Source organism: Tauraco erythrolophus, chromosome 4, assembly GCF_009769465.1.
Source record: "Tauraco erythrolophus isolate bTauEry1 chromosome 4, bTauEry1.pri, whole genome shotgun sequence".
Classification (NCBI taxonomy): Eukaryota; Metazoa; Chordata; class Aves; order Musophagiformes; family Musophagidae; genus Tauraco; species Tauraco erythrolophus.
In genome coordinates, this window is record NC_141468.1 from 74,561,761 (window position 1) to 74,577,094 (window position 15,334).

The 15,334-nt window shown below is 44.8% G+C and overlaps 1 protein-coding gene and 1 pseudogene across 1 annotated transcript; both read left to right on the forward strand.

Annotated features, from left to right (window-relative positions):
- The first annotated feature begins 393 nt into the window (after positions 1-393).
- LOC147528915 (polycystin family receptor for egg jelly-like) lies at positions 394-8,347 on the forward strand (annotated as a pseudogene).
- A 1,372-nt stretch (positions 8,348-9,719) lies between these two features.
- LOC147528916 (protein mono-ADP-ribosyltransferase PARP12-like) lies at positions 9,720-13,249 on the forward strand. The gene is made up of 4 exons (XM_086610761.1): positions 9,720-9,754; positions 11,119-11,270; positions 11,822-12,050; positions 13,171-13,249. Exons 1-4 carry the CDS (start codon positions 9,720-9,722, stop codon positions 13,247-13,249), a joined length of 495 nt encoding a protein of 164 aa, XP_086466887.1.
- The last annotated feature ends 2,085 nt before the right edge of the window (positions 13,250-15,334 follow it).

The window sequence follows — 15,334 nt, forward strand, 5'->3', positions numbered from 1 at the left end:
GGCATCCAGGAGGTGTGCATCTTGGCAGGCAATCAATCTACATTTCCTTTTAAGGCCATTAAGTTAACTTGAAGGACAAAAGTAATCTTGTTGGTAACCTTGTGCTCTGGGGCCCAAGCAGGGATTGTCCATACCCGAGAGAATATATGGCCAGTCTCGGAGAGGAACTCCTCCACACAGGTCTAACACACGATCTGCTGTTTCTAAAGTTTCTTCACCTATCTTACCAGGTGCGCCGGGAAGGGGGGTGGGGAGCAGGCTCCAGTCTCCATGGAAACCTCCTGAAGAAATTGGAACTCCCCAATGTCACAATGCGCCAACGCCCACTGCCACGGCTGTGCCAACGCGCACTGCCACGGCTGTGCCCACTCGTCTCCGAACCTCTTAACCGCAATGACGGTGCTCCTCCTCCTCCTTTCCCTCCTGCAGCTGCTGGGCCGCTCGCCCCGCCACTCGGGGACCGCCTCGCCCCGCCTCCAGCCGCCACCCCTGCTGGTCACCTGCCGGGGCCCTCACGGGCAAGTCTCCCAACGGCAGGACAACGCTCACCGCGGCTCATGTCTGTGGAACAGCACCGTGATCCTGCGTTACCAGCCCGCCCCAGGAGCAAGGCTGAAGCCAGAGAGGACACAGAGGCGGCCACTGCCCCCACCACGCTGTTTCTGGTACCTGAACTCGGCTCTGGTGAGGAACACCTCACGCTGGGCAGGCCAGGTCGTGCTGCAGATGAGCCTCCTACCAGGAAGCGCTCCTCCACCTCTGGCCTCCAGCCTCCTCACAGTGCAATGCTCGTCTGCTTCATGCGCTGCACCCCCGTGCTTTCACCACAACGTGAGCATCGAGATGTCCAGGCAGGACATGCGACTGTTCGTGCTCTGGCCGCAGACGCACCTGATCCGCGCGTGGCAGCCGGTAGAGCTGGGCTGGTGCGCGCGCCTCAAGAGTGCCAGCTGGCAGTACCGCTTCAGCAGCCAGCGGGGCAGCCCCTCTACCCTTCTGCTTCCCAGCAGTGAGTACCAGGACACGCTACCACCTGCTGCCTACCCAACAGCCGAGTTGCAGCAGACCTGTGCCACCTACTATAGCTACCGCTTGACTGTGCGCTACAGGCACCTTGGGCTCCACGTTGCTTCAGTCAGCATCGAGCAGATGCCTCAGATAAACCTCAGCCTCTCTCTCAAGGTAGAGCCAGACCTGCTGCATGTCCTCAGTGTTGGCTCCAAGCTCCTTAGTGTTCAACAGCCCCTCAGCCTCTCCTGGAGGCTTCAGCCCCTTACGCCGAGGATGCTGGCCTACAGATTGGTGGACACGCAGGCTATAGGAGGTTGGCTCCGCTCCTACAGCTCCTTTACTCTGCAGAGCAACTTCTGTGCCGTTGCCACACCACAGAGCCCGGGTGAGGTGGTGGTGGCTAGCATTTATTTTCCTGTTGATGGAAAGAGGTTCAAGGAATTGAAGGGAGAACTACATCTCCTCAATGGTACCCTGAGCCTAAGTGCCGGCAGAGGAACTCCCACCCATGTCAACCTGCACCCGGGAAAGACCAACAGGGGCACTTACACTTTCAGGTACAACGACGGAACGTTTCACACGACCAAAGAAAACAACAGCCTTATTTCCACTGATGGCCCTAACACACACACTGTGTTCTACCAGCACGAGGAGCTCTCCTACCTACTCTCCATAGAGTTTGTGGCCTTCCAGTGGTACAAGTTCAATATGCACCTTTACATGAATCAAAAGAGGGCTTTGTTTAGGTCTCTGGCAGAAAGAGACCTTGAAGTCCATGTTTTCAGCAGCAGCCGTCCTTCTTTTCGGCAGAGCTTTACTTACTTAGTGTGGTTTATCCCTGCACAACACCCAATGCTACAGTGCGAGTGGACCTTCCATCTGCAGCTTTTTGGAACACAAAAAGACCACCTTCTCCAGAATAGCACGTACACATACAACGATCACGTAAGAAACGCCACACGTTTAGTCCGTCGCTCTGCTTTACCCTTTGATCCAGAGAAATACACGGGGTTTGTGGCAAAAGTGGACTGTACCAGAAGTGCACGTACACCGGCCCTTTTAGGAGTCAGAGTCAACAACTATGCTGCAAAAACCATAGAAGCACCGGTGTCTTGCCAGAAAGAGCCTGTTACATAGACACCGTGTGGATTCAGAAACCTGTTCTTCGCACCTCTGTCCTGCACCAGAAAAGGGGGACATCTTTTTACCTCTTTGTCAGACTGCTAGTAGACTGCAACGTCGGTATATCTGTCAAGCCCTTGTGGCGAATCTATCCCGTTCCAGACACAGTGACTATTCCGGACTGGACAAAACCGATAAACTCTTCTTTGATGTATGGTGTAGACATGATACACTTAACTGTTCCCAGTTTCACTTTAGATTATGGATTGTATCTGTTTTACTTCACTGTCGAGATAACCCCGATTGGGACCACGACAGTTCTCAGGGGCTCAGACGAAGTTTATGTTCAGATTGACGGCACTGATCTAGTGGCAAACATCGCGGGAGGCACATTCCGCACGGTGGGTTTTGCTGATAATTGGACTCTCGATGGCTCTGCATCCTACGATCCTGATTCAAAGGAAGGACTAAAGGGAATCACATTTACTTGGTACTGCACTAAAGAGGTGTCAGACTATAAGACGATGAAAGTCAGCCCGGGAAAGACATGCCATCCGGCCCAGAAGGATTTGAAATGGTTAACATCCTCAGGTCCAGTTCAAGCAATGCCACCAGAATCCCTCCCAGGAAACGCCATATACTACTTCCGTCTAGTGGTTCAAAAGGACAGAAGGAGGAGTTATGCCGACCAAACTGTAGATGTGCAGCCCGGCTCCCCACTCCTTCTGGGTGTAACATGCCTTGAAAACTGTGGTAGCATTCTAATTCCAACAGAAAGATTTAGCTTGTCTGGAAAATGCCTGAACTGTAGAACAGACACCCAGCCAGCCTACTACTGGTCCCTTTTTTCAGAAAACTCTACAGAAATTAACTTTGACTGGTCTTCCAGAACCTCAACGGGCAGGTCTGGGGCTTACCTGTCTATACATGCTCTGACTTTTACAAAGACTGTACATCGATCCTACATACTTCTGTTAAAAGTAACTACCTGGGATGGTAGGTCCTCCATCTACAGATATGCATTTAAGGTAAATTCTCCTCCTAGGCCTGGCAAGTGTACCATCAACCCACATAGGGGTACAGCCTTTCTGACAAAATTTGTTGTTCAATGCAGTGGATTTTCTGACAGCAATTTACCTCTGACATATAAAGTGATAGTAGCTTCCAACGTACGCAAAACTACCAAAATAACTTCGGTGGAGGAAAATACGTTCGGCACAATTCTGTACTTCGGTTATCAGCCTAAAACGCCGCCATCCTTTCTCCCAGTTGGAGTGCCCTCTCAGAAGTACATCTTGACACTTTATGTTCAAGTCCGCAATTCCCTCGGGGCGTTCACCCAAGTGAGTTTGCACGTCCGCGTACAGAACCCAGTGAACAGTCGACCACTGGCTGTTGTGTTTCATGAACTGCTGGCCTCAGTGAGTGGTGTAAGCGCACCAATGACAACTTATCTCCAGACTGGAGATTATTTTAGCGCAGGTTATTTGGGTTATCTGGCATCCTCAGTCTTAAACTATATTAAAGACACACCAACTCTCCAGCTCCCTAAGGCTCACTTTCGGGAAAGTCTGATTAAAGCAGCCGTGAATATTTCAGTTGAGAATACAATTGAAATCAACCAAATAGTTGCTTCTCTTTCTGAAGTCACAGAGCAAGCTGAAGAAGTGAATGTTAGATCACAAGACCTTGCCATTACGAAACTGACAGAAGCAACGGGAGCGCTGAAGATACAGAGGAATGAAAGCCATTGGTCTGAGGAAGCAGAAATCCAGACCAGTGGAATACTAAGATGCTTGTCCAACATCCTGAGAGCTGCTCTTCTGCAGCGCAGGAATGTCAATGTAAGTGGAGTTAAACGAATCTTCTCCATCATGGAAAATTTAACGGAGATAGTATTCCAGGGCAAAGTCCCTGAAGAAACAGAAACTCTAATGGAAACAAAACACTGGAATATCACTCTGAAGAAAGATGAAAGCTGGAACATCGCAAATGCTTTCTCTACCAGAAACACCTGCAGGAATTGCTTTTATCCATCAATGAAAAAGGGGAATTATTCAGAATTGCCCCATGATGCTGTGATTTCCACTGCCCTTTTTGAGTTTGATGAGAACCCCTTCCCTTGGTTAGGTTACACATCAGAAATCGCAACAACGGTCTTAGGGTTCAAAATGGCAGAGACCAGGGCCAACGGGGATCTACTGGGAATCGTGCCTGAAGAAGCAGAAGTTACCGTTGCTAGGAAAGATACGAAACCTTCGACTTTTCCATTAGCAATGGGACCCGACAAAACGCAAGATTACACAATTGGAGGATTTAGTTTTGAAGTCAACACAAATACCAAGAGCATATACTCCAGATCCTGACAAAATTAGAAGTTATTTTTGAGGTGCTAGTATTTACAGGCACCAATGTCACTCATGCTCATCCCATAGCCTCTTTGTTGCTTTTCACAACATGCCAACAGCTGCAAGCGAGAATGAGACAGCTAGTGCTGACTGTAATGTGAAGGCTCCCTATATTATCTGTCTCCCAGAGTCATTGCTGACAGCCACAGCTCAAGCAAGTGGTATGGACACTTGTAACATCTCCATTGTCTTGCGGACACCCTACGTCGTAAGGTATCAAACCCAGAGACTGGTAAACATACACATTTTTAGTGATCAGTGCTTATTTCTGGATGGGGATCGAAGCCTGTGGAGAGAAGACACGTGCAGGCTTGGCTCCTTGACCAACTGGCAGAGGGTACACTGCATCTGCAACGTGAAGCAGAGCGGCAGAAGTCCGTCAGTCCACACCGTGTCAAATGCACCCATGTTTGACATCAGGTTCCTGGCAGCCAAAGTAATAGTTATGCCCAACATAATAGATCTGGGAAAAGCCCTGATAGCAGACGTACCTAAAAACCCAGTGACCCTCTTAACGGTGCTCTTTATTTTTGCTGCCTACTTTCTTTTGTCCCTCTGGGCCATGAGAAAAGACAGGGCCGAGAGAGACAGCAAAAACAAGATTATAGTTCTGCCAGACAATGACCCCTTTGATAAAGTGAATTTTCTGGTCACTTTATACACAGGCAGCCGCTGGCAAGCTGGAACCAAAGCAGATGTCTTTCTCCAGCTCATTGGCAAGAATGGCACAAGTGCCGTCCATTGTTTACGGCACCCACATTTTCCGTCTTTCCAACAAGGAAGCACTGATTGCTTTCTCTTAGCTACTAAGAAAGACTTGGGAGACATTTGTTCCCTCAGAGTCTGGCACAATAACAAGGGCTCATCTCCGAGCTGGTTCTTAAGCAGAGCCAAAGTTGAGAATATGTCCACCAGGAAGACCTGGTTCTTTATGTGCAGGAAATGGCTTTCTCTTGAGAAGGGCGATGGCTTACTAGAAAGGACATTTTCCGTCACAGACCCCAAGACACCTCTGCTCAGAATCGACTATTTTTTGATCAATCTTGCATACAGCCTGACAGAGCGCCATCTGTGGCTCTCCGTTTTTGCTCACGTTCTCACTGGCACTTTCAGCAGGCTCCAAAGGTTGTCCTCATGTTTAGCAATCCTATTACTAAACTTGCTTGTTAACATTATGTTCTTTAACGCTCACGAGAACAAACAATTTCCAACACACTTGAGGTATTTGAGATCACTAACATTAGGATTTCAATGTGCTTTGCTTACCATACCTATGGAAATGACTATAATTGCCTTATTTAAGTATTCCCAGAAGGAACCTTCTCCTGGTGGTGTGGCTCAGACAGACCCAAAGGTAACTTCACCCTCCTGTCTGGAAATCTTAAGAACTGTAAAGAACGTTTGCAAAAATTGTGCCTTTCGGAAACTTCAGCACAACCGAGGAATATTAGTCCATCGCAGAACGTTCCTGGTCCCAGCAGGTCACAGAGCCCACCATGTTCCAGCAAGACAAAAAGCAAGAGAGCTTCCCAAAACTGGAGTAATTGCACAGTTTCTGAAAGAGATGCAAACGTCATTGAAACAGAGGAGCAGATGATAACGGCGAGTTCCCCTCCGATGGCTGAGGCCTGCCAGAGAAGGCCACCACCAAATTCCAATTTTAATAATAATTGCGCAGAAGAAGGGGGCAGCTTTCAGAAAGAAAGGAAACCACTAAGCACGACCTCCATGCCCTTTCGCAAGGGACCACGCGTAGGTTTTTTGCGGTGGTGCGTCTATCTTGCATGGGCGCTAGTGATAGCTGTCGCTGGGCTATCATCATTTTTCATTGTGTTATACGGTTTGTCTTATGGCTATCAGACTTCACTAGAGTGGCTTGTAGCATCTGCAATCTCCTTTATTGAGAACGTGTTTTTCCTTTCAATTATAAAAATCATCATTTTCTCAGCTGTGAGTACAATTCGTCCAAAATACTGCGAAAACCTCAAGTGGTTACCTCAGGAAAAGTATTCTGAGATTGAGTCGGCTAAAGAAACGATGAGTGCTGATGAGATGAGAGAGGTGAGCTTGAAACTTGCTGAAGTCAGAAGCACCAAGCAGTACAAACCTTTAGAAGCCGACGAAATTGCAAACATGCTGAAAAGCGCAAAAATTAAAGTCAAGGCATTTATTTTCATAAAAGATTTCATCACTCACCTTGTCTTTTTAATACTGCTATTAAATTTTGCCTATTCCATGGAGACCGCCGACAGTTTCCACTACAACCGATTCATCCATAACCAATTCTCTCCACGACTCTCCAGCGTAGATAAGCTGGAACATATCCACGTGTGGGTGAAAGACTCGTTCTTGCCTTTGATCCACAATGACATTGAGCCAACCTTTCTTCCCGAGAGCCAGTCCAAAATCATTGGTTTGCCGAGGATGAGGCAAGTGCGGGCTAAAAGTACTGAGAAAAAGTGTTTCCATCCTCACAGCTTTGTAAATAACTTCGTGATCAGTGAAAGCCACTGTCTTCACAAATATGGCAGCGACATCCCGGAGAGAGGTGACTACGCTGACACTTGGACAAAGGTTGCCAACCAGTCTGTTTCCAAGGATGCCAGCAGTTATGGAGGGTTCACTTACCAGCGAAACAGGACTCCGTGGACGTATTATTCGTACGGAGATTTGCACACATATGGGCCAGCAGGATACACGTTTTATTTTTTTCCTGAAGAAGAAAGACCCAATTCGACAACAAGGCTGGATGCTCTACAACAGAACAACTGGCTTGATGAAAAGACATGGGCTGTGATCATTGAACTAACTACATTTAACTCGGATGCAGGTCTCTTCTGCACAATCTCGGTCATATTTGAAATGTCTCACTTTGGCATCATAAAACCGAGTTTGTCAGTACACTCTTTTGCACTCCCCGTTTTTCATCGGCAAACTAAAGCTCAAATGTTTGTGTTCGGAATTGTTCTTGCCTTTCTGTTCTTCTACGTTGCAGATGAGCTCCACACCATAGGCCAAGAAAAAAAACATTATATGAAAAACATTTCCAATATCATCAACTTGGGCTTAAAATCAGCACTCCTCCTTTTTGTTTTTTTAAAGGCCGTAAAGTTTAAGGTGGGAGCAGATATAGTGAACTTTTACTTACTTCATCCGAATGATTTCATTCATTTTCACGCCGTTTCTCATTTAGATCAGATTTTAAGGATTACTATGGGCTTTTTAGCCTTTCTTGCAGTTTTGAAAACTCTAAAATATTCCCAATTCTTTTATAACGTGCGCCTGGCACAGAGATCGATCTTGGCAGCCCTTCCCGGAATGTCCTCAATGGCCTCGTCGTAGTGGTGTACTTCTTTATATTATGGCTTTTGGCTACCTTGTGTTTGGGCAGCACGAATGGAATTACAGTAATATGATTCGCTCGGCCCAGACCGTGTTCTCTTACTGTGTCTCAGCTTTCAGAGACACTGCGTTTTCATCCAACAGGTTGCTGGGTGGTCTTTTCCTAGCCTCTTTCGTGTTGGTGATGATCTGCGTCCTGATGAATCTCTTCCAAGCTGTTATGTCTGCCTACGGAGATATGAAACAACCTGTATGTGAAGAACTATCTGATGAAGCACAAGTCTTTACTTTTGTATTGCAAAGGCTCAGGAAGATATTTTTATCTGATCTGCAAAACATCCAAAACCAGTGAGCCCATTTTTCACACTGTACTCTATGGGGAGCCTGAGACAAGACATCGGCAACATTTAGGGCTCAAGAAGAGAAAAATACATGGGAAAAAAATGTTCTATCTTGTCATCTGAGCAAGGAAAGATTCTGTATTCAAGATCACCTTTACTTTGTATTTCAAATACAAGCTCACAAAGCAATAAATAATTATTTTAAATAAAGTTTTAACATTTAACCCCTTACTAGTGATTGTGCTTAGATTTTCTCCAGACTTTTGTGTAACACGCGAGTCTTTTGGGCATTTTACCCAAAACCCTTGGGAAACAGTTTCCTTCAAAAACTTCAAAAACAACAGATGTAAATACTACGTACACATATATGGCACACCGTGACACGTTTCACTCTCATACAGAAGGCAGAAAGCACACATCATGGTCTTAAGCACACTCTCTACTAGTAAAGATAAAAAGGCCCCTACTCACATGATTGTCATAAATTGTCAAAGCAGCCTCATATTCACCCTGTAAAAGCAAACAAGGACGGTGTGATTAACACTCAGAGATGGTAACCCAAAGTGACTGGTAGTAGCCAAAGACATATAATTAATAGATGTCATCATATTACTTCACAGCTGCCTCATGACAAGCAGAACAATCCAAGTCAAAGAAGCCTTGAGGTATTGAAAGAATGAATGGAGTCTAGGATTTACTATAGGCAAAATAATCAGTATGTTTAGGCTTAATTTAATAAGATATATTAAATTATTATATATATACACCAATACTGGTATAAGTTACACGTGAAGGAGAAAGAGAAGGTATTACCTCTCAATCTAACATTCATTTCAGGGATTTTTGCAAAAAATTAGTGCATCCCATGGTGTATGAAAAGAGGTAGGAAGAAAAAGAATTTTAAGCAGGCTACAAAAAAGTCGCATAGATAGAAGGTGGCAAAATAAACAAGCTATTAGGCTACTATTGAGAATTACGCTCCTTCTGTGTTAATAATGCTGAATACAAGCAAGTTACTCATTTTCTGACCAAAGTACACTGCCTTCTCAACGATGTCACATTTGTCTCCCTGTTGAACTGAACCCCACAACTGCTAGGCATTATTAAATCCAAGGAAATTCTTCATTGCAACCTGACAGGCTGGGTAAAATTGCAACAATTTTTAAAGGGTTTCAGTAATAAGAATTAGTTCAGGCTGTCACATTGTATGGAATGTGAATGTGAAGAATGAAATGTATGAAATGTGAATGTGAAGAATTAGTTCAGGCAGTCACATTGCATGAAAGAAAATTGCACTGACTTAAAGTGGGGCTTAGAGGATAACATATGTACTGTTATCTATAATAAACCTGAATTTGTCCTTGCAGCATAGCAGATAAGAACATCGATTTGCAGACAATGACCTGCTGCTCTTCTTCATTTCGACACCTCTCACCGTCATCAGTTACAAAACCCACATTTGCATTGACCACGCAGTGGATTTGGTATTGGAAGAATGACCAAGGCCAGTGGATTGAATATGGAGAACAGGTGAGCGCACATCCTGTGCTTTGAATCACTACTGAAGAAACGTGCGGAGCATCTTTCCCCCCTACTCCTCTTTGCTCAGCAAGGTTAATTAAGTAAATACTTGTGCTGGAATTTTATGATGTCAAGTAAGGCAGTGAAGCTGCAGATGTTCATAACAGATGTGATAAAAGGATGACAGGCTGGAGGGGAGGGAGCACGCCTATCTCCTTGCAGTGAGGTTCAGTATGAACTACTGTCTTTCTTTGTGTCTGGATGGTTTGTTAAAACTACTTTTGACAAAGACCTTCTTGACAAATGCGGGAAAGCAAAATTCCTTTTTTTCAGCTTGTGTTGATCAGGCTGTTTTTGATGATATATGTGGACTCTCTCATCAGATTGCCTTTTGGAGTTGTCCGTGGCTTTTACGCAGATTTAACGTGTATACACTGTACTTGACATAGATTGCCTTTTAAATTATTCAGGAAGTAGTCTTGCCTCTCTTCTAAGCATTGTCCTTCCTTGGGACATGCAAGGATTGTCTGCTCTCTCAGATCAAATGTTACTATTTCCCTTGGGTCACCAAATCCTTTTTGATGAGAGAGTGATCTATCTGAAAAATGCAGGAAAATAAATAAATAAGGAGTCTCTCCTTCCCCCAAGGCAGATGAGTTTTCCCCATCCAGTTTACAGTATAGCTGCCCAAATGGCAGAACACAAAGGTGATCCAGGGACGTGGAAAAGTACGTAGGGAGAGATGATGGATATAGTGGCTCTGGCAATGGTGGGCCTTGATTTCAGTAGGCAGCTTAAACGGAAGGCGTCTCGTCAGCATACCCTCATGCTTTACATTGTTTTGTACATTAGAGAATTATACTTGCATCGTGATTTAACCCCGGTGCCACAGAGCATTTAGAATCTGCCGACTATGCCAGTTTGTCGTGGGGAAGATTTTAGACCGTTTAAAGAACGACTACCAAAGGTAGCAGTTTTAGTGCAGTAGGATGTTGTAAAAGTGAGACTTAACGTGATGGCAAGGTTCACTCTATTGCCTACTGCACAGAGGATGCAACAGTAATTCAGAGTTAACCAATGCAAAATCTTAGTACAGTGGGGACTGTAACGGTGTCAATGCTTACTTAAATTCACTGAACAAAGCCAGAATTATCTAGAATTGCTGTGCAGTGGTATCAATGTATTGCTCGTGTTGTAATTGCTCATCATACTGCTAGTCTGCCTCATCTTCCAAGCTGAGAGAGGAGAAAGCAGACTGGAAATCTTATCCAGCTGATATTTACATGTACATTATAGACTTTTTTTTTAAAAAAAAACTCTTTCTTCCTTTTCTTCCACGGCTGACACTCTCCTCCTCTGCATTCTTCTGTTAGGCAAAAGGAGCAGATGAAAAAGAACAATGGAGGAAAGGAAGTGAATGAAAGGCTCCTGTTCCACGCAACCAGTACCTACTTCACGGAAACCATCTGTGGTCACAACTTTGACTGGAGAATTTGTGGAAGCAATGGAACTAACTATGGAAAGGGTATGTAGGACGTGACCGTGTGTTAGATGTCTACTTAGATTCCCCTGATACTAGAGCAATCAAAGTTCTGAAGTCTTAACTATAGGGTGAAAAAAGAGGTAGGAATTGGTATTACAATCTTCCTTCCCTGTGGGAGGACAAGAATTTGCTTTATGTGGGGATATATCTTTTCATAAGGTGTTAATGTAGGAATTTGAAAAAGCCTCTCTTGCTGTAGGTGGGATCTTCCGAAGGCTCCAGGTCAGAATTTGAACTTGCCAGAGAAATGGCCGCTAGTCTTCATGGCAGGGAGCAAGAAGGGTCCCTCATCATAACATATATACCTGCAGTGTTTTTACATGTTTTGCTCTTTAAAAAATTATTCATCAAATAGCAAATTCTGAATGGAAATTCTGTGGTGAAACTCTTCCTCTTGTAAAAATTTCTATGTAAACTGAGTAAGAAGAGACATGAAAGTTGGTCAAATATCTTCTGAAAAACAAGGGGATGCTCAGTTTTCACTGTCACTTTACACATATTCCTTATAACCATGTTTTTGTATCATTTTCTAGGAAATTACTTTGCTAGAGATGCTTCCTATTCCCATGTATACTGTGAGCCTGTGGTGAAAACAAACAGCATGTTCCTGGCTCGTGTATTGGTTGGAGATTATGTTAAAGGTGATGCAGCTACGTTCGTCCTGTCCAAGTCTGTTGATGGGCTTCGGTTTTACGACAGCTGTGTGGATGAGTTAGATCCTTCCGTTTTTGCTGTCTTTGAAAAACACCAGATTTACCCAGAGTATATAATACAGTATCAGAAGGAAGAAAAAAAATATGTAATACAGTATAAGGAGGAAAAAAAATGTAGCACAGTACAAGGAGGAAGGAAAAAAATGTATCGTATCTTAGAGGGATCAGAGCTGTTTGTATCCCTCACCTTATTTTCCGTATTGCAGGTGTTCTCATACTGTAAACTGAGAAAAAATCTACTTCTCATTTTTCAAGACATGGTTTACAGAACAGTATCACAGAATGTGTTAGGAGTAGCACCTTCGTAAATATTTGAAAAAAAAAATATTAGCAAGTTTGTTGCATTTTACCTCTGAATCTAATTTTTTTCAGTTTCTCCCTGTCAGCCTGGACTGCCAGCCAGCTAACTTGCTTACAATGACGCGTGGGCCAGATGCAATCCTAGCAGTCAGGTGGGCAGCAGCTCTGTTAGTTGTGTCTCCTCCCTCCACCCCACCTAAACCACTACAAATACTGAAGACAGGGTGTGTTTTCAGGTATCCATGAAATGGAATGGGGTTGTGAGCACAATTTCCTAGCGCCTGCAAGGCTCTGGGGTTTGATTTGCTTCCTGGCACACCCAAGCTGCTGCAAAAAAAGATGCTACATTGGCGGCAGCTCTGGAGACGTGGATGCTGTGAAGGTGCAGCCCTGTGGCACAGCTGCTCTTTGGGTTCTTACATCTCAAAGACGAGGCAGCCGCAAGTGGGAGCCTGCAAGACAAACGCAATGCCGTTTTCTGGAAAAAGACTTGAGGCCTTGAAACAATCCGTTCACTGCTGCTGAGTGGTGCGATGGCCTTTGAGACTGCACGGTGGCTGTATACAGGTAGGCACGATGTCCTCTCTAAAGGTCTTGGTCAGTAGCTATGCACGCAAAGAGGTTAAAGAAACTATCACCTGCAGAGGTTCTTGCAGCTGACTGAGGCCTTATTTTGCATTAGAGAAGATTGTATGTCTGCCTAGATCAGGAAAACACAGGTTGAAAATTTGCTTAAAAAACCCACGCTTCACCTTGGGTTACTCAATCTGGTCTTGATTTGCAAACAAAAAAGAAAGACTCAAAACCAATGTACCTGCTATGATAGTTGGTCATGACACCACTGATGCCGTGATAATTTTCTTCCCCAGCAAAGCCATGAAGCTGAAGTACTGGAGGGCTTTGGGGCTGAGTGGCAGGAGGCTAGGAGAGGCCTTCAATGATGGGTGACAGCTGTGCTTCCACAGCAGTCTCCTATACCTACGGTATGTTCTAGTATAGCCTAACAGCATTCATAGTCTAAACCAGACAGGTCTTCAACAATTCTTTTAACAGGTCCTAAACCCTAGACCCACTGTAGCAAAGACGTTCTAAATAACCTTTTGGTTCATCTTGCTTGATGTTAGTTGAATTGTTGCAAATACTGCAGTAGCAGCGCTGACAGTAGTGAAGTCCAACAGAACATCACCAGCTCCCTGTTTTATTGCACTGAGTACACTAAAAGCTAACGCTGAAGAAGCTGTAGCGGTAACAGAGTTGATGTGTGTACATGGTCTCAGCACAGAGGATTAAGAAAGCAGTTCACAATAGGCGTGTAGAGTGGGGGCTATTGCCTCTGCAGCCACACTGGGGATCATGAAAAACCATCAAAGTTAAAAGCAGATGTTTCCTGATCTAATGTTGGCAGGAAGGTTACTGCCCATGCTCAAATTCTGATGCACAGCCCACAGGACTATCACCTCTGCCACTCTTAACCCAGAAAAAGAAGTGCCATGGAGGCTGGGGCAGGCGGCCTGCTACCTTTAAAGGGAGTGGCAAAGATAGAATCATAGAATCGTTAGGGCTGGAAGGGACCTTCAAAGGTCATCTAGTCCAACCCCCCTGCAAGGAACAGGGATATCTCCAACTAGATCAGGTTGCTCAGGGCCTCGTCCAACCTGGCCTTGAACGTCTCCAGGGATGAAGCATCCACCACCTCTCTGGGCAACCTGTTCCAGTGTTCTACAACTCTCATGGTAAAAAATTTTTCCTAATATCCAACCTGAATCTACCTCCCTCTATTTTAAAACCATTACCCCTTGTCCTATCACAACTGGCCCTCCTGAACAGCCTCTCCCCATCTTTCTTGTAGGCCCCCTTGAGGTACTGGCAGACCGCTAAAGGTCACCCTGGAGCCTCCTCTTCTCCAGGCTGAACAGCCCCAACTCCTTCAGCCTGTCCTCATAGGAAAGGTGCTCCAGCCCTCTTATCATCTTCGTGGCCCTCCTCTGGACCCTCTCCAACTGGTCCATGTCCTTCTTATGTTGGAGACTCCAGAACTGGACGCAATACTCCAAGTGAGGTCTCACGAGGGCAGAGTAGAGGGGGAGAATCACCTCCCTCGACCTGCTGGCCACGCTCCTCTTGATGCAGCCCAGGACGCGGTTGGCCTTCTGGGCCGCAAGAGCACATTGCCGGCTCATATTGAGCTTCTTGTCCACCAAGATAGGGCAAAAGCAAGTGTGCGCAAACCGTGCAAAACTAGTACCTCTTCAGTAAGTAGCAGATAAAACGTTTGTGTCAACTGCTTTTCAGCAGCTCTGCTTAGATATAAGAAGTGGAGCTTTTAGGGAGTCAGCATGGTCCTTGGTGAAGTTCTTCCTCTGCTTGTTCTTCCTCTCCTATTGTTCTTCTCGCTCAAGAACCTGCTTTGTTAATTATTATTTCACAAACTTCTTGTTAATTATTTTCCGTATAGAATTGAAAATGATTCAGCATAGCCTAGTAAAGGAAGACAAACTGAAGAGGAAAGAATGGTTTGAGCATTTTAGATAAAAAGGGGAAGATAAGGCAGAAAAACAGAAGTTCTCGTTTATAGCAAAACGTGTAGTACTAGCTGAATGAACAAGCTTCTAGTCCCATTCAGGGAAGCAAAAAGGATGCATACTGTACAGGTTTACGAATTTAAGCTGAATAACCAATTCAAACGCTTCATTCATGCATGCAAAGAAGTCATATACTTCCTGCATAACTGAGCACATCTTTGAATTTATTGATGTAAAGCAGACAAAACTCTAAATCACATTCTATTAAAAGTACTACAAATGTCATTCTGAAGCTTGTGTAGCAATGGATCATATAAACTCCACACTTCATAAACAGCCAGCAGATATCTCAGGCTTTGTTCCTTAATAAGATTTCTTCTATTCCTTGAGTAAAAAGTTACCTGTCTAAAGTCATTGCTTGAAATGCACTGATTAAAAATAACAGTAAAAATCTAGTATAATTTAGCACAGAATGAGCCAATCACAGCCATGGCTGGACAGATAAATCAGC

Coding starts and splice junctions, on each gene's coding strand:
- LOC147528916 (XM_086610761.1), top strand. CDS start 9,720: ATGACCAAGGCCAGTGGATTGAATATGGAGAACAG. Junction 9,755..11,118: donor GGATTGAATATGGAGAACAG/GTGAGCGCACAT, acceptor TTCTTCTGTTAG/GCAAAAGGAGCAGATGAAAA. Junction 12,051..13,170: donor AAACACCAGATTTACCCAGA/GTATATAATACA, acceptor TTTCTTCCCCAG/CAAAGCCATGAAGCTGAAGT.